Source organism: Misgurnus anguillicaudatus, chromosome 1, assembly GCF_027580225.2.
Source record: "Misgurnus anguillicaudatus chromosome 1, ASM2758022v2, whole genome shotgun sequence".
NCBI classification, from domain to species: domain Eukaryota; kingdom Metazoa; phylum Chordata; class Actinopteri; order Cypriniformes; family Cobitidae; genus Misgurnus; species Misgurnus anguillicaudatus.
The window spans coordinates 10,203,196-10,225,502 of record NC_073337.2 but is presented as its reverse complement, the minus strand read 5'-3'; the positions used below and the strand labels follow the sequence as shown (position 1 = coordinate 10,225,502).

At 38.2% G+C, this 22,307-nt stretch overlaps 2 protein-coding genes across 3 annotated transcripts in view; one reads left to right on the top strand and one right to left on the bottom strand.

The window, feature by feature from the left end:
- ptn (pleiotrophin) overlaps nucleotides 1–17,156 on the bottom strand; it is a 100,292-nt gene extending 83,136 nt beyond the window's left edge. For both annotated transcript variants that reach the window (XM_055190257.2, XM_055190259.2), the window contains exons 1-2: nucleotides 17,021–17,156; nucleotides 11,901–12,010 (exon numbers count right to left, since the gene is read on the bottom strand). In XM_055190257.2, the coding sequence (XP_055046232.1) occupies nucleotides 11,901–11,944 (44 nt within the window). In that variant the 5' untranslated portion in view covers nucleotides 11,945–12,010; nucleotides 17,021–17,156. The remainder of the gene's footprint in view (nucleotides 1–11,900; nucleotides 12,011–17,020) is intronic.
- Nucleotides 17,157–17,344: 188 nt separating this feature from the next.
- Nucleotides 17,345–22,285, top strand: trim35-14 (tripartite motif containing 35-14). The gene is made up of 7 exons (XM_055190256.2): nucleotides 17,345–17,629; nucleotides 17,709–18,144; nucleotides 18,220–18,315; nucleotides 18,662–18,892; nucleotides 19,015–19,037; nucleotides 19,141–19,250; nucleotides 21,385–22,285. The coding sequence occupies exons 2-7, from the start codon at nucleotides 17,746–17,748 to the stop codon at nucleotides 21,903–21,905; spliced, it is 1,380 nt and encodes a 459-aa protein (XP_055046231.2). The 5' UTR covers nucleotides 17,345–17,629; nucleotides 17,709–17,745; the 3' UTR covers nucleotides 21,906–22,285.
- The last annotated feature ends 22 nt before the right edge of the window (nucleotides 22,286–22,307 follow it).

Genomic DNA, 22,307 nt, shown 5'->3' with positions numbered 1-22,307 from the left:
AAAAGCATTTTGGTATGAATCAACATTCGCATACAGAAGATATAAGCATTTAAAACGAACAGTTTAGCACGTGTGCTTAAAAAGTCTAGAATTTTTATTATATTATCCTACACTACATTTTGGATTAGTTTTTTTTTTCAGAAAACTTCTTGCATAAAATAGATTCTAGCCCTTTCAATGACCTGTATCTATGTATGTATATTTTCAAAAACTTCCCAGGGCCTTGAATTTTTTCCTCCAGATTCACAAACTTTTAAGGATTTCAAGGACCCGTGGGAACCCTGAACTTTAATCAATTTTCAATTTCAATTCAAGTGTGCTTTATTGGCATGACAAAAACTGTGCATTTGTATTGTCAAAGCATTTGCAGCTGGGCTGCATACAGAGAGTGCACATAAAACTAAAAATAAAACAGTATTTAAGTATATAGTGCAAAATTAAAAGTAAAACAGTAAGTTAATATATATACAGCACTGTGCAAAAGTTTTAGGCCACCATCACCAGCTTTGTTGTTTTAGCAAAGTCTTAATGTCAATCCATATTTATTTTTCACTCTTTTTATTAAGACACAAACAAAAAATACAGGAAACATGTACACAAAATGAAAAACAAAACAATTTTCAGAACTAAATGTCTTCTTCAGGCATCAGTCAGTATTTACTTTGACCTCTCTTGGCACGAAACACATCTTGAGCTTTTTTGAGGAGACTAAAGTCCTGAAGTCATTTGATTAGAATTAGAAAGTGGGATTTAAAGGAATAGTCCATTTTCTTAAAAGAAAAATCCAGATAATTTACTCACCACCATGTCATCCAAAATGTTGATGTCTTCCTTTGTTCAGTCGAGAAGAAATTATGTTTTTTGAGAAAAATATTGCAGGATTTTTCTCATTTTAATGGACTTTAATAGAGCCCAACATTTAATACTTAACTCAACACTTAACAGTTTTTTTCAACGGAGTTTCAAAGGACTATAAACAATCCCAAAAGAGGCATAAGGGTCTTATCTAGCGAAACGATTGTCATTTTTGACAAGAAAAATAAAAAATATGCACTTTTAAAGATCCTGTTGTGATGCGCCAGCGTGACCCCACGCAATACGTCATGACGTCAAGAGGTCACAGAAGACGAACGCAAAACTCCGCCCCAGTGTTTACAAATGTGTTGAAAGAGGACCGTTCCTACGTTGTTGTATGTCAACTGATACTAATTAATGTCTTTGTGTCAGTTTATTGTTTACAATGGTCCGCAAATGTGCGTTTTATATATGTAACACGTGACCTCCCTACGTCCCTACGCATTTACGTTATGTCGCGCTGGACCGGACCTAGGCGAAAAGTTGTGGTTTAAAAGTACTTTTTTTTCTTGTAAAAAATGACAATCTTTTCGCTAGACAAGACCCTTATGCCTTGTTTGGGATCGTTTATAGTCCTTTGAAACTCCGTTGAAAAAAATTGTTAAGTGTTAAGTGTTGGTGTCCATTAAAGTCCATTAAAATGAGAAAAATCCTGCTTTTCCTCAAAAAACATAATTTCTTCTCGACTGAACAAAGAAAGACATCAACATTTTGGATGACGTGGTGAGTAAATTATCTGGATTTTTCTTTTAAGAAAATGGAATATTCCTTTAATTTTATTTAGGTTTAAGAGATTGTGCAGCTTCCTGCTATTGCTCAAGTGAAAGGGGAGTTTACCCTTAATACACTTCAACTTATACTTGTATACTGTTTTTAATACTACATACACATTTCCTGTATTTTCTGAGAAGAGACTGAGAAATAATTATATATACAATTGCCAAAACAACACATCTAATGGTAGCATTGTTGCCAAAGACTTTTACACAATACTGTATATATAGATATATTATCTACATATGTACGCTCTCTCTTACTCCAGCGGTGCATGTTTCTCTCTGTCGCTGTATGCATTTCTAAGTCCATGTTTGTCTTTTTGAGCTCAAAATCCCATTAATGTAGAACAAGAGTGTTCAGCTGCACAAACATGAGCTACTAGTTTTGCATAATTCAGTACAGTACTTGTAAGGATACACAAATTGCTTCATTTTCCTCCTGTCTAACGTCACTTGTTGGCTAATGTAAATGTGTACGTGGTACTTGGCTGCTCACGCTGGGAGGATCTCATCTAATGTGCCGCCGTTCCCCCAAAGAAACATCTCTCAGAAAATCAAAGAGAAAATCAAATTAAACTACAAACAACACGCGCACGCTGCTTTGATTCCTGTCGCTGTTAAATAACGAAAGGAAGGGAACAACCTTCAACAATGAAATCCTGCCAAAAAAAATCCCTCTGCAAACTCTGAATCTTCACTCAGCCAAAACAACAAATCTGTAGCCTATCTAGCATGTCCATGGGATGCCAGATTCTGAATAATTGGACTTTTGGAAAGCTGTATGCGTGCGCGTGTGTGTGTGATTGAAAAAGCCCTTCAAGCGATTCACATATTAAAACCACAAGGTGGCTGTTGCTTTGCATATTTCACTGCATGGGTTAAGAAATCGGCTGTTTTGCACTGATCCAGAAAAACCGAGTCAAACCGGGACATGGGTCCGATTCACACATGCACAAACCATCCTAAAATAATGTTCAGGTTCAATATTGGTTAAAGCTGAGTGCAGTGAAAACACAATGACGCTACCAAACAATGTTTAAGTCATTTTCAGGTTTGTTTGGTGGGATGTAACTAAATTTTAGGTTGTTTTTAACCTCAATAGATTACAAAACCAGTTCAGAGCCACTGCTATAGTGCAGAAATATATCATGCTTTATACAACAGTTCTTTCTGGTTCTCGAATCTGATTGGCTAAAAGCCCTTCCCAGCTGTGCAATATTCTACTAATATCAGAACAATAACTGCTTCACCGTTTTTGTCATTCCGCCACCTACTGGTCATTTTAGAAATAGTGAGGGAGGCTTCTTTAAACACTTGAGCCATACCCTCATCTCTGACTGGAAAAGGCTGCCACCAAAGTGGATGGTCACACAACCACGCGTCTCAATAGCTCATGAATCATTCTGTAAATTCCAATCGGAAGTGATTATTTCTATGCCCAATTCCCTTAGAAGATTTTGGATGTAAACTTCAGAGGGAGCAGCACAATAATGTAACATCTGTGGGCGATTAAAATACACTTGGCAAATAAAGCAATGAAAACAATTATTTTCTCTTTATCTGGATGCAGCATGCAGATACATCTCTCTGACTTATTAAAAAAAACTGGTTACAATATAAAACACTTAATATTTCTGTTTTATGTAGGGGTGCGCGGGGCAAAAACTAACGCGGGGTTAGTTGTAACATGGACCGTTTACATTGTTGCACAGGGTTGAGCGTTTAGTTTTTTCCGTATTGATTTCACGCTGCCAAAAGACGATCTCCCGCAAATTTATGGAAATGTAACACAAAACTGACATGACACCTGTTAACTTGAGTCTCTGTGACTAGTAAGTTGATATATTTGCTTTGCTTTTTGCTTAAAGTTGCTTTGTACAGGGATGTACAGTCAAAACCAGGAAAGGACAAGTTTCCATCATTTGCTGGTTTTAATGGTTTATAGATGTAAATATAACAACCATATAGCTCAGGCGACAGATGTGTAAAGCAAACAAAATACTCACTTATACTCTGGCCTCCGTTTCTCCCTTTTTTGTATATCATTATGTCAGTATCAGCATTTTCTTTCTACCATGCACAAATAAAAAAGTCACTGAACTTTTGCGGTGTAATTGTAACAATGAGCACTCAAACACACCAAACCAACAATTACTAAAAACACAATATTACAGATTATCCACAGGCACTGCATTAGTTCATAAAAAGATATAACTGTATTATGAAACAGCACGTCAGTCGTCACGAAAGGCGAGTTTGCGTTGCTGAAATGTCCATGCTAAGTGTTCACAATATCCAGGGCTCCAGACTAACTTTTTCCACTAGGAGCACAGTGGCCTCCAACTATAATTTGTAGGGGCGCAACCAGAAAATTTAGGGGAACACACCGTAAATCAACATGCTAACCAAATATTCACATTTCAACTACTGTATTACTAATAAATACTTTAAGGATGCAGAAACTATAATGTGCTGTTTTCAAATTCAGTGTCACATCAACAAAAAAAGGTCAAATTTACTGGTCACACATGTGCGACTGGATGTAAAATTCAGTGGCACGCTCTTAATTTTTGGTGGCAGTCTGGAGCCCTGCATTCATTTGTGTATTATTCAACGTATTACATATGAAAAATATTTATATTCCATTGGATTTAGTATAAAATAATCAGTACGCCCCAGCTCGAGTCTGCTCGGCCTCTGGCCATTCTTCCTGACCGCCAGGCAAGTCTCGCTCCTCGGCTACAGCAGCCACTCCGGCATCCTCTTGTTTCTCGCTGTATTGCGGCTTGTACGTGTAGCCACAAGGATCGGATTCGCGCACCAAATCTTCAAAATCCCCTTCTGCCATATCGTCTTCAAACTAAGATAGCTGACACTGTTAATTGCCTGTTGTTATAAATGTTTACTGCTGAAAAGAGAGAGCCTTAGCGAAGATTCAAGATGGCTGACTTTCGTTTTGATTCGTACTTTCCCGAATGGGCTCGGCAGTCCAAACCCTATGGGCGGGTTGAAAACATGCGGAAATAGCTCCTACTACTGACTGTAGTCTTTGCCTCTGCCTCGTCATTTTGCGTCAACGGAGGACCAAAATACAGATATTTCTCCTCTCAGGGGGACATGACGGAGGGAAACACGGTCACTCAGAAATACTGCCGGGTTTCTACTGATACTAGGGATGCTCCGATCAATGCCGATCTCCACTAAAAATACGTGGCCGATCACTATTCTGAATCGGACAGCCGAACTTATTCACAGTTATTTCATGTACTACGGCTTTTGATCAGTAAGTCCTTATCGATCTAAAATCACTGTTAGTTTGAGTCGTTTATGAAATGCATTTGAAAAAGCAACACTCATCAAACATAATCATTATACATATTCTTTATTATCATGAAAATACCTGAAAAGGTTTGAAGAACAGCAATGGACCGGAGCTACGTGTCATCATAGCTGCGTGTGTATTGTTCTTCGTCTACAGCGCATTTTGAGTTTTTGCACGAGAGCGCCCCCTGGTTTTTGGATGTAGCGGCATTTCGCCGTAATTCATTGAGAAGCATAGCAAGCATTATCGGCCGATCGATCGAAGCATCCCTAACTGATACAAAGCTGAATGCTAAATCGATGATGTATCCCTTTAATTTTTAGCAAGTGTTACAACTAACCCCCTACCAGTTACAATTAACCCCACCTATGGGGTAAGTTGTAACGTTTGCACTTCTGTCATGTTTGGTGTAATTGTCAGAGAATGGTAAGTAGGGTACTAGAAACAAACTTTAAATGTTCATTTGTAGCAGAGATGTGTGTGTTGCTTGTTTAAAATATAATAAATTAAACTAAAATATTTTTTCATATATTTTTGAACCACAGCTGTGATGATACCTATATCACACGACTCCAAGAGCGATATTGCTTAAATATAGTATGCTATTGTGTGGTATGCAAACACAGTATGATGAAATGAGAAAGGGCTGAATAAGCCCATAATATCTCATTACTGATTTGAGCCGCATGTTGTTTCTGATCTCAGTATGAAATGTTATTAAACAGAGCTGGATTACACACAGACAGGGCTAATATCTAATCTAACTTTAACGTTGCCCACATAATCCCACATAATAATAAAAACTCAAATCTCTTTAAAAACAACTTTAAACTTTGATAATACTTTTCAGGGCTCATAATGAGTCTCATGCGTTATTAATCAGAATATATTAGCTCTTACAAATTTAAATACTTAGACGCACACAAATCGTGCATTTTTTTTCATGGCAACCCATGGCCTGACATCTGAACTCAATAAAATCTTCTTTCCTCCCGAATGAGTTGATTAATGAAGAGGAGGTGGATCTACTTTAATCTGCCTTAATATATTTTAATTTTTGATACATATAAGAGAGAAAATAAATTAAATTTCGGCAGAATCTTCGGATCTCTACTGTCAAATTCAACATGAGTTCCATCTCCAGGTTACCTTCCTCTTTATTTGGACTCCTTTCACACTTAGACTAGATTTTTGTTTAATGAAAAAACAAGCAATTTGAAATACTTTTTGTCTTTGTTTTCAACAGCATACTGTTCAACTAATTCTAATGTGGCGTTTTTAAGTGTGATGTAACTCTTCGAATACTCCTTAGGGTCGCCGTGTATATTGAAGTGATGTCAGAGAGCACTGATGCAGCGCATTAGAAGATTGATGTTCTTAGCCGCACTCCTTTTAACTTCACCTTGGAAAAATTCATCAGTTCATGCAGCGAGTCATTAAATAAACGATCAGGGTGATATGTAAAATCAATAGAGTCATTATCCATAACAGGACGGAGGAAATGCTGCACCACACACTCAATAAAGCACGACCTTCACTGGCTGAAGACCAATCAGAGACTGCGGCTTAACGATTATCCCGCCCACTAGCTGTCGACCAAACCTCACATACATTACTGCTCATTAAAATCAAATGCAACGCTTTGGCCTGTATGGAGCCTGATCCCATTAATGAGTGATGTTCCCTTTAAATTCCTTCTCCTCACCCTCCTCTCGTATATAAGCAGGGAGGATTTCCTTCCTGTCAAACCTACTAGCATGAAAAGGCGCATGATTCATGACGGCCTGATGGGGATTAAAAATAACACTTCTGACTCTGTTTCTAATCTCTTCAATAATAAAACCATATTAAATCATGTGGGAAACTGGATTATAAACTCCCATCCTTTTAGTAGCACACGTTTCTTAATTGCTTAATAAACTTAATGAAAATATACAAATGGTTGTAATAAAATCGACAAAAGGTCTTTAACCTAAAAACAAAATTATGATGAAATAAGACCCTGAACTTACTCCGAGAATTATCCAGTATACTAATTAAATGTTTCATAGAGATGTGTAAATAAATGTAAGAGTTCGGTTTAAAATGAGAAATGATCTACAGAGGATCCAGGGCTTGTATTCTTAAAGTTTCCTTTCATCCTCTCAGAGAGCTCCTAATTTATCTTAAAGACTATGTAGGAGTCTTAGCTAAAGGGGACATTTCACAAGACTTTTTTAAGATGTCAAATAAATCTTTGGTGCCCCCAGAGCACATATGTGAAGTTTTAGCTCAAAATACCATATAATTTATTGTAACATGTTCAAATGGCCAGATTTGAGCAAAAATGTGCAATTTTGGGGTGTGTCCTTTTAAATGCAAATGAGCTGATCTCTGCACTAAATGGCAGTGCTGCGGTTGGATAGTGCAGATTAAGGGGTGGTATTATCCCCTTCTTACATCACAATAGGAGCCAAATTACAATGATCTATTTTTTCACATGCTTGCAGAAAATGGTTTACCAAAACTAAGTTACTGGGTTGATCTATTTCACATTTTCTAGGTTGATAGAAGCACTGTGGACCCAATATAGCACTTAAACATGGAAAAGTCAGATCGACCAATCGATCTTTGAGACTTCCACTGATCCCGCAACTTAGTAAGGGGAAAAATAAGTAGGTCCTTGCCCAGACCATCGGGATTACCGGGACACTTCCTGGCAGTCTGGCGTCTATTTGCCCTGCTGCCAGTGAGCCGCTTTATTGCTTTTATGTACCATTTAAATTGTCCGAATTCGGCATTCAGTAGAAAAATCAGTAATCAGAGTTTGCGTCACGCATTAAACTCAATCGGCAGCACTCATAGTGTGTATTGGTAAATGGACGAGTCTTAATTTGACAGGATTATTTTTTCAACACGATACGCTTTTCCCGTATTTTAAATACACAAAAAAACACAAAAGAGCCATTCTTTGTGGACTGCGCGTGAATGTTTCTTCAATGACATTAAAACGTGAAATGGAAGATCTCTTTACAAATAGTAGCCGATTGATAAGCGCTTCTATTGGTGATTGATGATAAACTGATTATGTGGGACAGCTTTAAGTATCATTTGTCAAATCCCTGCACACATGAATGGAGCTCATTTATCAATTAATATAAAATTTCATACGTTGTCAAGAGGGTGCAAGATATTTTTTTTTTTAAACGTATTTATAATAATGACAAAAAACAAGATATGACTGCAATGATATTTGTAAATACATTACAACTTGTATTTCAACAGAGAAAATAAAATAAATCAGGCTACATATCTGATCTTATGTAAATGATTTAAGAAAACTCCTAAAGAAGACATATTATTAAAACCTACCAATTATACATACATATATTAATTAAAAAAATGTTTGTAAAAAAATTTGTAAAACCAGTTTTCCCATCATTCTCATTGCATTTACTACACTGCTTTTAACAGTGGATGTCACCAGCATGCTGTGTTCTTGCCAAATGTTCTTGCGCATGTGCATGTTAAGTTTTAATTTTGAGAAAACTTTTCATTATAAGATACTTAATTATGAGATACCAAGTCATAATTATAATAAAGTTTCACATTGAAATGACATTCTGACTTTGGTTGTTAAAGCCCCCCTAACCTAAAAAAACCCTTTTTAATTTGTTTCTAGCAGAAAATGATTCGCCAGTGTGTGTGCATCCTGTAATTATACAAATCTATCTATTCTTCTTTGTAAAATCTCCTTTAAACAGCAACAGTCACACAAAACATACTGTTGGGGATTCCCTATAAATGTGATGTAACACTGATTACGCCCCAGCCATTACGGCTCAACCTTTTGCCAGAGACACATGTTTTGATGTAGTCCAAAGCACATGCATAGACGCCCTACCCCCTACTTTGCATACGGGAAGGGGAACAGAAGCTTTCTTTGCATTCAAAGGAACACACACAAAAACAGCGCATTTTTCATTTCAGTCACAAATTGCCATGTTCAACATCGTATAATGAAAGATCTGTGTTGTATTTTGAGCTGAAACTTAACAGACACATTCTGGGGATACCAGAGACTATTTTTATATTGCTGAAAACATCTAGGTTACCGGCCCTTTAATTATGCCCATTCAAAAATTGGATCAAAGCATTTTATGTAATTCAAATATAATTAGCTTAAATAAAATGTCTCAAGTCGGAAGTTCAGTCTGGGCCCTGATCTTACCTTTTATCAAGGCCAAGGTTGGGGATCTTGGGCGTAAAAAGGTTGGTGACCACTGTTTTAGAGCAATGTTAGCAGAACTCATGCATCTGTTTTTTGAAGCCAACTTCTTTACCTGACGCACAGCATGAGGACTCAACTTTGATCGACCCTTGCGTGTACTGTCCTGAACACTTGGACAAACCTCTGTATGACTCTGGCCACTGTACTGTAACCAGTGTTGGGCATGTTACTTAAAAATTAAATTAATTAAAAAAGTAATTTGTTATTGTTACTTCTCACAAATAGTAACTGAGTTAATAACTGTGTTACATCATGATAAAAGTAACTAACCACTCATTTTGTGGCAGCATGGGATGATGTGAGGTGCTTCATTAGATTAGAATTACCTGCCACCGACATGGAGAGACTCTTTCTTCATGGGCATAAGTTGCACCTTACATAAACATTCTTGCCTTTCACATCAATGAGCGAAAAGTAGTGCTTATTATACTTCCAGTGTTTGCGGACATTTTGAGATTGTTGTAATTGCCATCACTTTGTGGTCGCCGGTGTGTGAGTCTCAAAGGGACTGCTGCTCGAGGACCGGGCTGCCCGTTAGTGCTTTGGGACGGGGCCCACAGCAGCAGCACCTCGTTGAGAAGAGAGAACGATACGTCCTTTCACGTCTCCAACCAAGCTAGAAAAGGTCACTAGATTTGTCCTAGTCGCTTTTTTGAAATAAAGTCACTTAAGGGATCTAAGAAAGTTGCTAAATCTAGCGACAAAGTCGCCAAGTTGGCAACACTGCTTGGACTGTGCATGTGCTTGTCTCACTCTTCATTTTTTGTCTACTTTCCCTGCTGCTAAAGAAACTCTTAAGCCTCTTCAAAGTCCTTGTCCATACTCCTCTAACAATTTTGGACTTTAAGACCTCTTTTACCGTGGGTTCTCACCAGCCGTGTTTGAGGCGTCAAAATCACGTCTACCGCCGCGCCTAGTTTGGTGCTTGAACAGTTTGAGGGCGCACTCACATTATCCAAACCAAACCAAACCATGCCCCAACGCGATTGTCACCCCTCCCTACTCCCCCAGGTGCACGCACTCACACCGTACTTTTTATCGATCCGAGTCCGGGCACGCTTTCGTCATTAAGATGTGATTGTTTTGAAAAAAGCAGGAAGTAAAGCTCTCTCTTAACACTGGAACCCACCGTAATGATAAGTCTGTGTTTTTTATTCGGAGTCGTTTGGTGCGCGAATACAGACAGCCCTCTCACATGTCATATTGCTTAGTTGATCTGTCACGTGCGCAGCTCGGACATTCGCGTAACCCCGCTGCGCGCATCAAAAGGTTTTTACGGCGGCAGATGAAGGTGAGTGGTCGCGCAACTGACGTCTTCACCTTTTGAATCGCGCTCAGGCGCGATTGCTCCTCACACGACAGCCTTCCGCACCTAAGCCCAAGTGAAGCGCGCTCCGGCCCACCTCTGCAACCCGGCCGCGGCGCGATTAACCAATCCGCGCCTGGGCGCGGAACAGAGCGATCACACTAGTCAACCAAACCAGGCTTTGGGGGTCAAACGCGCCCGAGCACGGTTTGGTTTGTATAGTGTGAGTGCGCCCTAAGTTTACTCGCTTCATTGGCGCATTAAATTCTAGTCATCGAGACATTCACACGGAAATTCGCGTCATGGGAGGGGCTTCTGCGACTCTGCTCGCTTCCTGCAATCACGTCACTAGTAGAGCAAGGTCCTGATTGGTTAACGTGGCACGTTTTTCCGCCAACGTTCAAAATTTTCAAATCTAGACGCGCAAATGAGGCGGAACCGCATCTCCTGTGCCGCGCTAAACACCTCATTCGTGCCGGAAGACCTCCAGACCACATCAACGCTTCTTCACATTGACTTAACATTGCAATCATTTGCGCTTGATGCCTCTACCGCGGCTGGTGTGAACGCAGCATTAAGGGGTAAAGATGCTTTTTTCTTTAGTAGGATCTTTTAAGGGGAAACACCCACATTTTAAAGAATTTTCTTAAAATTGTGTCACTAGGAGCAACAGTTTGCACTAAGATTTTTCATGAATACGGGTTCAGGAGTGATGCGTCTGGTCCACAAAGTAAAACATGAGATACTTGTGTAACTTCAATAAACTTCTGGTACTTATTATGAGATGAGGCATTCCTGTTTAGCATCCAAGCAGATTCTCCAAACCCACGCACGGAGAAACGGCGGCGGTCTCGTTACCAGAGCAACGATTCTTCACTGTCCCATCCCATCATTCATCACCAACAGTCTAATCCTCCACCACACATACACACAATGTTTACCTAATGATCTCTTCACATGAGTACAAACCCACATTCAAGAACTTCCTAGAACTTTCTGTTCTTATATTCAAACAGAACAGAAATCACAACAGAGAAAGTAAATGGTACCTCACAATGCATTCTGCATGCCAACAACCACTCAGACCACCTTAGCAACTGCATAACAATGCCTTGACAACCATCCCAGAACATTCTAGCATCACACCGGTGAGGTTTTCATGGGTAGACGGTACTCGCATTATCTTCAGAAAGTCTACTCATTGGTGCTGCCAGTGGATTCAAAGCCACTTACATCAGCTATAAGTATGATTGCGTGTGCTTTTGTGCATGTGTGTTTTATGCATCCCTTTTGATGATGACATTCATTACTCTGTGTGTGTGTGTGTGTGTGCGTGCGTGCGTGCGTATCCTGTCTTCAGAATGACAGTACCAGCTGACTGCTGCAGATCGTGTATTCTGGAACCCAATCTCCATCCACTCCCAGAAATCCTGTTCATTTCTCCATCCTGCCAACTCTGAACATGCACCTCTCTATATTGCCTGGTAAAAGAAAAAAAAACAATTTGAGACTCTGGGCATGAATTCATCTCCCGAACACAGCCTCACAATATTTCTCTTTTTCCATTGCACACGCAGGTTTAAAAGTCAGCGGCAGTGAGCAATTCAGCTCAATTGCGCTGGTGTGTCATCTCTGATTTTCTAAAATTGATGTTTCTTTTTTTAAACCCTGTATAAGTAAGAGATAGAGATTTTCTGGAGGTGTGTATCATGTAGAACGCTGGCCGTCTGGCAATTACTCGGTCCTACATGCCTGAAGCTGAATCCCTATGGCTTTCTCTAGATGAAAATATGTTTCTCAAAGGTGGATTTTTTTTAATTCATTCCTTCTGAAAATATGTCACATTAGTGAAAAAAATGTAATTTCACTTCACAATATTTTCCCATGATATATTAACTTAAAATAGAGAAGATAAAAATAGACATTTAAATCTCACTGCTTCATAGAAGTAATTGAGATATTAAAGAGATAGAGATTGAAATGTTTAATTCCTACAGGACAAAAACAAGACTATTTGAAATACTCCATTTCTCAAAATTTGGACAGACACACCTGAATATCAAGAGCTTTCAAAAAAACTTAACTTGGTCTGTTAGTCTATGCATGCCACCGTTCAAAGCATCAAGTGAAAAGCGACTTGCACTTAGTAAGCGGCTCTGGTCCGTCTAGTGAAATTGTGCATTTAATCCAATTTCATCAGAGGTCTGAATTCATGTGTGAAAGCTAAAATAAGATGCACTTTGATTTTCATAACACAAACGTGGCGGCCATGTAAGAGTGGCCTGTTTGACATGCTGCAATTAATTTGCCTATGAGTGCTTTTAATCAAAGATTGAATTCAGAAAGACAATTTTGGGTGATTCTTGCGAAATTAGACTTATGATGTGTCATGAAACATTTTGATAAAAATCAAAATAAGTAGCATACAGTTACGAACATCTCTTCACATACTCTTTTGCACATGATTTCATATCATACAAACAAATTTTGTTGTTTTTTCCACATTTAAGGGAAAAATATTAATTACCGCAACGTGTCCATGACTGGATTTGGATTCTTTGACATGGAAATATTTATAATTAAAAAATCTAAAAAATAAAAAGCTTTAGTGGATGTTATACTGTATAAACATTTACAGTAAAGAAACATGTGGTATTTGGTGATCATTTGTAAATGTAGAGACAATAATAAGGAATATAAATGTGTCCAAGAAAAAAATTCTCATCCTCCGCAACAATTTTCAATCATTATTTAAGCCCTTAAGGAACTAACATTTTCAAAAAAAAAATGTCGACTGGACATAATTGACTGTGACACTCAAGATGGCTACCAGGTAAGCAGATTAAAAATGTTAAATTTTGTTTGTCATAGCCTGGATAACTTTTTAGTTCTCATTACTGAAACATGAGTTTGTAAATGCATATATTTAATGTTGCGGTAATGATCATTTTTTATAATGATAATCTAAAAAATTTAAATAATTTTATTGAAAATATATTTTAAATCCTCTCAAAATAATAGTTATAGTAAGTTTAGACCTTAATCTTATATGTGCAAAAGGGATTTTTAAAAATTCTGATGCTGGACATGGTTTTCGTGAGAATGGACACTGGATTTCGTGAAAATCACCCTTTTGCTTTCCAACAGCCAACCCAATGTTATTGGCACACATTTCATGCAGTTTATTCATAAACTAGCATAAAATATGCATATATAAAACTATACCCTGTTATAAAGAAGTGAAGTTCATAAAAAGTGAAGATTCTGTTATTGCATGTAAAAAGTTTACTCCAAAACCCAACAAAATACAACTACATACAGACTTTTAACAACATAAGGGCAAGGGTTATTCTTTAACAAAGAACAAGTTAAATAAATAAATGAAAATTGAGTTTATTTCAGGACTGTCTATGGGTGAGTGAAGCCTTTTCCAGCTTTCCAGCTTGGCAGGCATCAGTTTAGGTTTTGCTTATTTCAATGTGTGCAGTCCACTGCCAAGAGAAATAATGACCCCAGCTCTGTCTCAAACAGATGAAGCAGAACCATAAGCACAAGAGACTTCCCCCAATAATCAGATATGATCAAACTGTCAGCCCAGTTTGGTCTCACCAGCGTTCAGGACATGATTACAGAGTCAGGATGGAGAGCCACAGACAGTGCAGCAAAACCCACCGAGATAAGAGCACATATCAAAATCCTTTCAAAATATCACAGCTTTTGCTTGCTGTCTTTCATTCTGTCATCTGTTTTCCTTTCCTTCTTTAGGGTTTGTTAAACGAATACCTCATTAAAAAAAAAAATTATTTACTCCTCACAAACATTCAATTTTTTTATATATAAAAGCAACTATTTTTTAAACATTAATATCTATTCCCATCATTAGGCTATTTGAACTATAACTTTAATAGATACATTTGATAAATTAAAATGATTTTTTGTGTGTGTGTGTGTGTGTGTGGGTGAGTGAGTTGTCTCTTTAAGTGCACTGACACAGTGGTTTCATTAAATACAGCATCTGGAGGACCGCACTGTCATTAATAAGTGCCATTTAAAACAGCACCTCATGTAGTGATCAAACTTGTTGTCACCATATGCTGAGAAAAGCTTGATAATGAAATTATAGTGCACACATACACACATGTAGATGTGTGTAGAAAACACAGTGTTTGACTTTTTTGGAATATTAATTTCTTAAAGTGAACAGATCATGAGTTTAAGTGGATTCATACTGCCATCTAGTGAGGATTTTATTTTCTCTGTGCCCAGTCAAGTCTCTACTTTCCTCAGACTGCACAAACATAATCCCAGCTATGTATTTTCGAACATTTAAGTATTCACATAGGTGTTAAATATGAAAAGATAACATATCATTACATAAACAGAGAATATATTGTATATCGTGAATCTCGTCTCGTCTCCAACTTTATTCATGTTGTCTAGTTTTCCTTAAACGTTTCTTTGCCCTACAGTTGGACTCATTCACGATTACAATACATTTCCCGAATGGAGCTGAATGTATTATGTTGTGTGGACTGTTTAAAATTATTATACCACGGGGCTCTTGAAAGCTTTATTCTGACTGGTTGAGAAATGTTCAATAGGTATGCATTATTTTTAGATAACGCTCTCCTCACCTGTCAGAGCAATGTCTGTGGTAACCATGCTATAAGCCGAATAATTTACTCCGGTCATTTGAATTATTTGAAAATAATACAAACCCGCAGTGTGCAAGGTGCATTACCACCTTGGGTGTGCATTATTTTTGAATAATTCAATGGCCCGTTGTCAATTATTCCTTACATAAGATGCTGTCATGCATCATAATATTGCAGTGTTGAAGGAAAACACCACAGTTTTTTTAATATTTTACTATGTTCTTACCTCAACTTAGACAAATTAATACATGCCTATCTTTATTCAATGCATGCATTTAATCTTTGTACAGCGCGTCGTGAATGTGTTAGCATTTAGCCTAGCCCCATTCATTCCTTAGGATCCAAACAGCAATGAATTTAGAAGCCACCAAACACTTCCATGTTTTCCCTATTTAAAGACTGTTACATGAGTAGTAGTTACACAAGTAATGGTGGCACAAAATAAAATGTGGCAAATGCGATTTTCTAAGCAGATAAAAATGTGAACTATATTGTATGGCGGAAGAGCACTTAGTTTGCAGCACTTTGACCTCAGTGCGCAGTAACACCATCACTCCTGACTACTCACCTTCTCGCTCAAACCCTTTTTTAATTAATGCACCTAAGGTTGAAGTGCTGCAAACTAATGCTGCGTTCCAGGCAGGTTTTTGAGCCCGTAAATCACGACTTCAAAACTATGACTCACGACTCTGAACTGGGAGTACACGTTCCTGGCAACCTGTGTTTTTCCAACCTTCTACCCGTGAAAGTGCACAGGAACAGCAGTCAAATCCGTGACTTCCCACCCGTGAACTCATACTAGATCGATGCACTCCCAGTTCAGAGTCATGAGTCGTGGTTTTGAAGTTGTGATTTACAGGTTACAGGTTGCCTGGAACACGGCAAAAGTGTTCTTCTGCCATAATATAGTTTTCATTTTTTATCCGCTTAAAATTTCCACCACGTTTTATTTGTGCCACCACTTACTACTAGTGTAACTACTACTGTAACATTCTTTGAATAGGGAAAACATGGAAGGGTAAGGAATGAATGGGGCTAGGCAAAATGCTAACACATTCTCAACACGCTGTACAAAGATTAAGTGCACGCATTTAAAAAAGATAGGTATGTATCAATTCGTCTAAGATGAGGTAAGAACATAGTAAAATATTACAAAACGGTGGTGTTTTCCTTTAAGACTATTCAGTCAGCCAAACTGCCCAGACTGGTTATAAACAACGTAAAGTATGTTATTATTGTTATGGACGTTTACCTTATCATCACAACACACTTCTTAAAGGTTCAAGAAACGCAAGATGACAGTAAACATTGCAACTGAATAAACAGATCCGTGTATTATTTTGACAGCAATTGGAATTTGGAACTTAACGAGGTAGAGAGTTGCCAAAATGTTTTCACTCTGAAATACGGGACATGGTCCCCCCGCAGTGCGGGTATTTGTGTCAATATCATGCAATGTATTGTTTTAAGCTATAGACCCTTTTACAGCCCACGTGATCAAATAGCTTGCGCGCGCATTTTGGCTACAGAAGTGGTGTTATTCCCCATTGGTTCTAACGTGTTAGCAACTCAGAAAGTTTATTAAAACAGTTTCCCAGCATCAAAATGTCTGGTTATTGCGTTTGGTTGCAGTAATATTACAGCAGGTACTATTAACACAGTAAACATATAAGACAAACACTTGTGACTCCCTCACTATAGGGTTAAAACGCGTTATTTCCTTTATGTTAATCTTACGACTGATAAACTAAAAATCACAGATTCTATAAACTGTAGTTTTGCAGAGTTAATACTTTAACTTATTTTAACTTACTTTAATATTTAAAACACACTTACCAGTTGTGAATCAGAAGCACGAGAATGTTCTAGCAAAGTTGAAAATGTTTTGGGGCATCTCGAATTGCCACGTTTTATTGGGCAGGTTTGGATCAGCGGTCTCTTTAGAATTGAGACTGAGCTTTGTAATTATGCATATGTTATATATACACACAGAAAGCTAAATAACCCACTAAATAAAAAAACCCGCATACTGCTTGTGCAAGAGGGGGTCTGTGATTGATTGGATGACAGGTGGTCATTCTCAAGTTTCGTGATGTGTCGCGATGATATCAAAGTACCGCGAGGGCTTTTCGATAGCAGTCTCCTCCATCGCTCTCGCGGGATTTTGATGTCATCCGCCACTCGGTTTTTGTGACGCGCATTAAGTCGAACAAGCTTGCTGTATCAGTAGCTGCGTTTCCATTACAGATGTGCGAACGACTTATGGCTCGTTTGAGATAAGTAAATTCTGAGCCATCAGCTAGAAACACAACCAGCTAAACAAACTACCTACGGGGAGGAGTTGTTTGCTAAATTTTCCACCGAAACGAAAGCTTACTGCACGGATTGGGTACTGACACTTGTCGAATAAAACGAAACTTAAAGGGGTGGAGTTAGGGAAGTAAAGTAAGACAGGTTTGAAAGGTCGTCTTGACATATTATAAATAAAACAAGAATTTTTGTTTACACCTTCTGCATGCTGTAGACGTGTCTCTACTGAAGACAGACTCAAGTTTTCAATCATGGCTGAAGCGAATTTGTCCTTCTTGGAGGAGGATTTGACCTGCGTAATCTGTTGTGACATCTACACTGATCCAGTCACACTGAAATGTAGCCACAGTTTGTGTAAGAAGTGCCTACAGAAGTTTTGGACCACGCAGGACGTCGCACGATGTCCAGTCTGTCGAAAGGAATGCTCACACGACGAGCCCACCAAGAGCCTGGCTTTCAAAGCTCTCTGTGAGTCCTACAAGAAGAGAAATCCAACAGCTGTTCCAGAAGACATCTGTCAAGAACACAAGGAGAAGCTCAAACTGTTCTGCTTCGAGGACAAGCAGCCCATCTGTGTGGTCTGTTACACTTCAAAGAGGCATGAAAATCATAAGTGTTCTCCCATTGAAGAGGCAGTTGAGGCCTTAAAGGTTGGAGAAGCTGTCTTTAAAGTTTGCTCTAAAAGAATCAGATCTGATATTTTAAAGTTTATCCTGTGATTTCAGGACGATCTTGAGGAACGAATATACAATTTACAGGTGACCCTCACTGAGTTCATAGACGCCCATGACAGTTGCATGAAAGAAGCTGAGCTCATTAAGGTATGTTGTTACATCTATGTGGTTGCAACTAGGGGTTAAATTAACTTTTTTAATCCTTAATTTTGTTTCATGTTGTTTGGTGACTTTATGGTCCTGGAGAAACGTTCATTTAACTACCTACTGCACTGGTATATGGTTGACAATGAAATGACAATAAACATTTTTGTTTTGACATGTATAACACGTGTCAGCAGGAACACACGTGTCCACATTTTGCGAAGCTGTTGTAGTTTTAGATGGTGCAATAGGTGTAAATATTTGTGACCCAGATGTAGCGACTTTTTGAGTCTAGTTTGAATAGAAAAACAACATTCTTTCAGCTAACAAATGTTGACACATATTTTAGAAACAGACCATAACTTCAGAAAACCAAATCAAGGAGGAATTCAAGAAACTCCATCAGTTTCTTAATGAGGAGGAGGAAAAATGGATCCGAAACTTGCCGAAAGAAGTGAAGTCTCAAAATATGAAAATCAATGCCAGAATGGAGGAGCTGTCCAAGCAGATATCAGACCTGTCAGAGAAGACTGCAGCTGTATGGCAGGACATGGAAGCTGAAAACATCACATTTCTCCAGGTATAACTTGAATATTTCACACGCAGGGTCCTTGGGGAGTCTATAAAAATGCTTTTTATTTTAATCAATGACCCAGCGTGGAAATGAATTTAGACTAACTACTGTTTTAATGTCTTGTTCAGAACTACGCTGAGAACCTTCAACGGTAAGTTTAGGTTCAACTGCATTTTAATATAAAATTTATGCAGCTGAGCTGTTACCCAATTTCATTAAGTTAACTACAAATCTCTTATTGTTCGTGTACATAGACTTAAATGCCCATCAGTTCCAAGCATTGTCCCAGAACTAGAGAAAAATCATCCTCATCAGACACTGATCTTCACCACTTGGGCCAGAATGCAGGAACTTGTTGAAAATCGTAAGTCCTATTCTCTGACACATGTATGATCACATCATTTAAAGGTATTGCGGAGGATTTTCTTTTTCCGAGTGGATCATCAAGACTATTGGTCCTCCTAGTTGTCAATCAGGAATGTTGCGCAATTGCATTTTTTTTTTTCTAAAATTCGAGAAAATCCTCCGCTACACCTTTAACATTTTGATTACAAACTTTGACAATTCAGGTTAAAGGAAAACACCACCATTTTTTTTATATTTTGCTATGTTCTTGCCTCAACTTGGATGAATTGATACATGCCAATCTTTTTTCGGTGTGTGCACTTCGTCTTTGCGCAGCGCGTTGTGAGTGTGTTGGCATTTGGCCTGGCCCCATTCATTCCTTAGGATCCAAACAGGGATGAATTTAAAAGCCACCAAACATTTCCATGTTTTCCCTATTTAAAGACTGTTACATAAGTATGGTGGCACAAAATGAAACATTGCGATTTTTTTAAGCGGATAAAAAATGAGAACTATATTGAATGGCGGAAGAGCACTTAGTTAGCAACACTTCGACTTTGGCACGCAGTAACATCATCACTCCTGACTACTCCCCCCTTGCCCGAAGTCGAAGTGCTGCAAACTTAGTGCTCTTCAACTACTCATGTAACAGCAAACTAAGTGCTCTTCAAATATCTTAAGGGCTCTTCTGGAAAATAATAAATATCACAAAGTACTAGATTGTTAAGTATTGTTGGCTCTTCACTACGGAGCCCCTAAAGGGACATAGAGCAAAAATTAAATAAAGTTTAGTTTCGTGTGCGCACGTGAAACTATCGCATGCGCACGTGAACTTTTTTAAAAAATTCTGCACATGAAGGTTTCACAAGAGCACATGGAAGTTTCACATGAGCACTTTCAATTTTTTTTACTCTAATGTCACCTTAGGGGCTCAGTAATTTACATTAAGCAATTATCTGTAAAAAACTATAATTTTTACTTTATTTTTAACTTTCCTATGGGTCTGATCAAAGTCTCAAAGACAGATCAGTTTACTCGTAGGCCATCCCCACGCAAATATTTTTAAATATATTTCAAAATATACAACAAGTGGCCCAAAAATATATTTGCTGAAATATATTTTGGAATATGTTTACAAAAAGATATTTTTGACCGATATATTTTTTGGCCTTTTTTGCATATTTTAAAATGTATTTCAATAGTAAATAAATGTAAAAGCATAAAAAAATATGTTTAGCCCTCCAAATATTTCAATCCAAAGAAATATTCCTGTTGCATTGGAAGAAAATATTTGTTTATTACACAAACCTGTAAACAAAAGTTTTAAAAAGGTTCAAATTAAAGGAACATGCCCATATTTTCGGAATTTAGCTTACTTACCAAATCACCCAGAGTTAGATAAGTCCATATACATACCTTTCTCATCTCAGTGTGTGCTGTAACTCTGTCAGACGCAGCCCCTGCTAGCTTAGCTTAGCACAAAGACTGGAAGTGAATGGCTCCAGCTAGCAAACTGCTCCTAATAATTGACAAAATAATGCGAACATTTTCCTATTTATGTGTTGTGATTTGTATAGTCACACCATGTACAAATAACAAGGTCATATGAGACAGACATCTTTTAGCCATATATATACTGGGAACTATATTCTCAGAAGGCGAAGCACTGCTACTTGGGCGGAGTGATTTGCTCGCAGCACCCGTGAAGCCCCCTGGTGAGGGGAAGAGAGTTCGGTCAGAGTTGTGCAAATCACTCCGCCCAAGTAGCAGTGCTTCGTCTTCTGAGAATATAGTTCCCAGTATGTATACTGTTAAAAGATCGTGTCTCATATGACCTTATTATTTGTACATGGTGTGACTATACACCATCACAACACATAAATAGGAAAATGTTCGCGTTATTTTGTCAATTATTAGGAGCAGTTTGCTAGCTAGAGCCATTCACTTCCAGTCTTTGTGCTAAGCTAAGCTAGCGGAGGCTGTGTCAGACAGAGTTACAGCACGCATGGAGATGAGAAAGATATGTATGGACTTATCTAACTCTGGGTGATTTGCTAAGTAAGCTAAATTCCCAAAATATGGGCATGTTCCTTTAATGTAAACAGACAATGAAAAATAGGCTTATCATAGTTCATGGTCATCTGTGTTTACAGCTCCTGTGACGTTGGACCCAAACACAGCCTCCAAAATGCTTCTGGTATCACAGGACTGCTGCAGTGTGCAGTATGTGGAAAACCCATTGAGCGTGTCAAACAATCCAAAAAGATTATATGTGGGAGTTCTTGCTGCCCAGAGCTTCAGCTCGGGTCTTCACTGCTGGGATGTAGAAGTTGGAGACAACGGCCACTGGACGCTGGGCGTGGTTGGGGCAACGGTAAATAGGAAAAAACTTTTCAAAATGGATCCTAATAGTCGTTTTTGGTGTTTGCGTCACAAGGGTGGTAAATACCAGCAATGTGGTAAGAACGTCATGGCTATTGATAAGGACGAGAGGCCGTATATCATTCGAGTAATGCTGGACTTTGACCTAGGAGAGCTGAGATTCATTGATCCTTTCAGAAACAGAAGTTTATGCACCTTCACGGGTGGATTTCCTGAGATGGTGTTTCCATATTTTTGTACTGGAGAATTAGGCAGACCTATAAGTATTTACATGGGCAACAAAACTTGCTAACCTGACTTTTTTATTTTTCACATCAACTTGGTGTATTTCATGGATGGGCAACTTCAGTCCTGGAGGGCCAGTGTCCTGCAGAGTTTAGCTCCAACCATTATTAAACACACCTGAAGCGGCCAATTAAGGGCTTACTAGGCATATGAGACACTTTTATCCAGGACCGAAGTTGCCCATCCGTGGTGTATTTGATGTATATTTTTAAGCCTTTCCAGCACCTTAAAACTATGGCAAATTAAATAATTACATACGTACATATTTATTTATTAATTACATTAAATAAGATGTTACAGTGCTATTTTTAAAGCTAATTTATTGCACAATTGTTGGTAAAATCGTTCATATTATAATCAATAAAATAATTTGAAAGCCTACTGAAATACTTGCAAAGCATGCCTCACC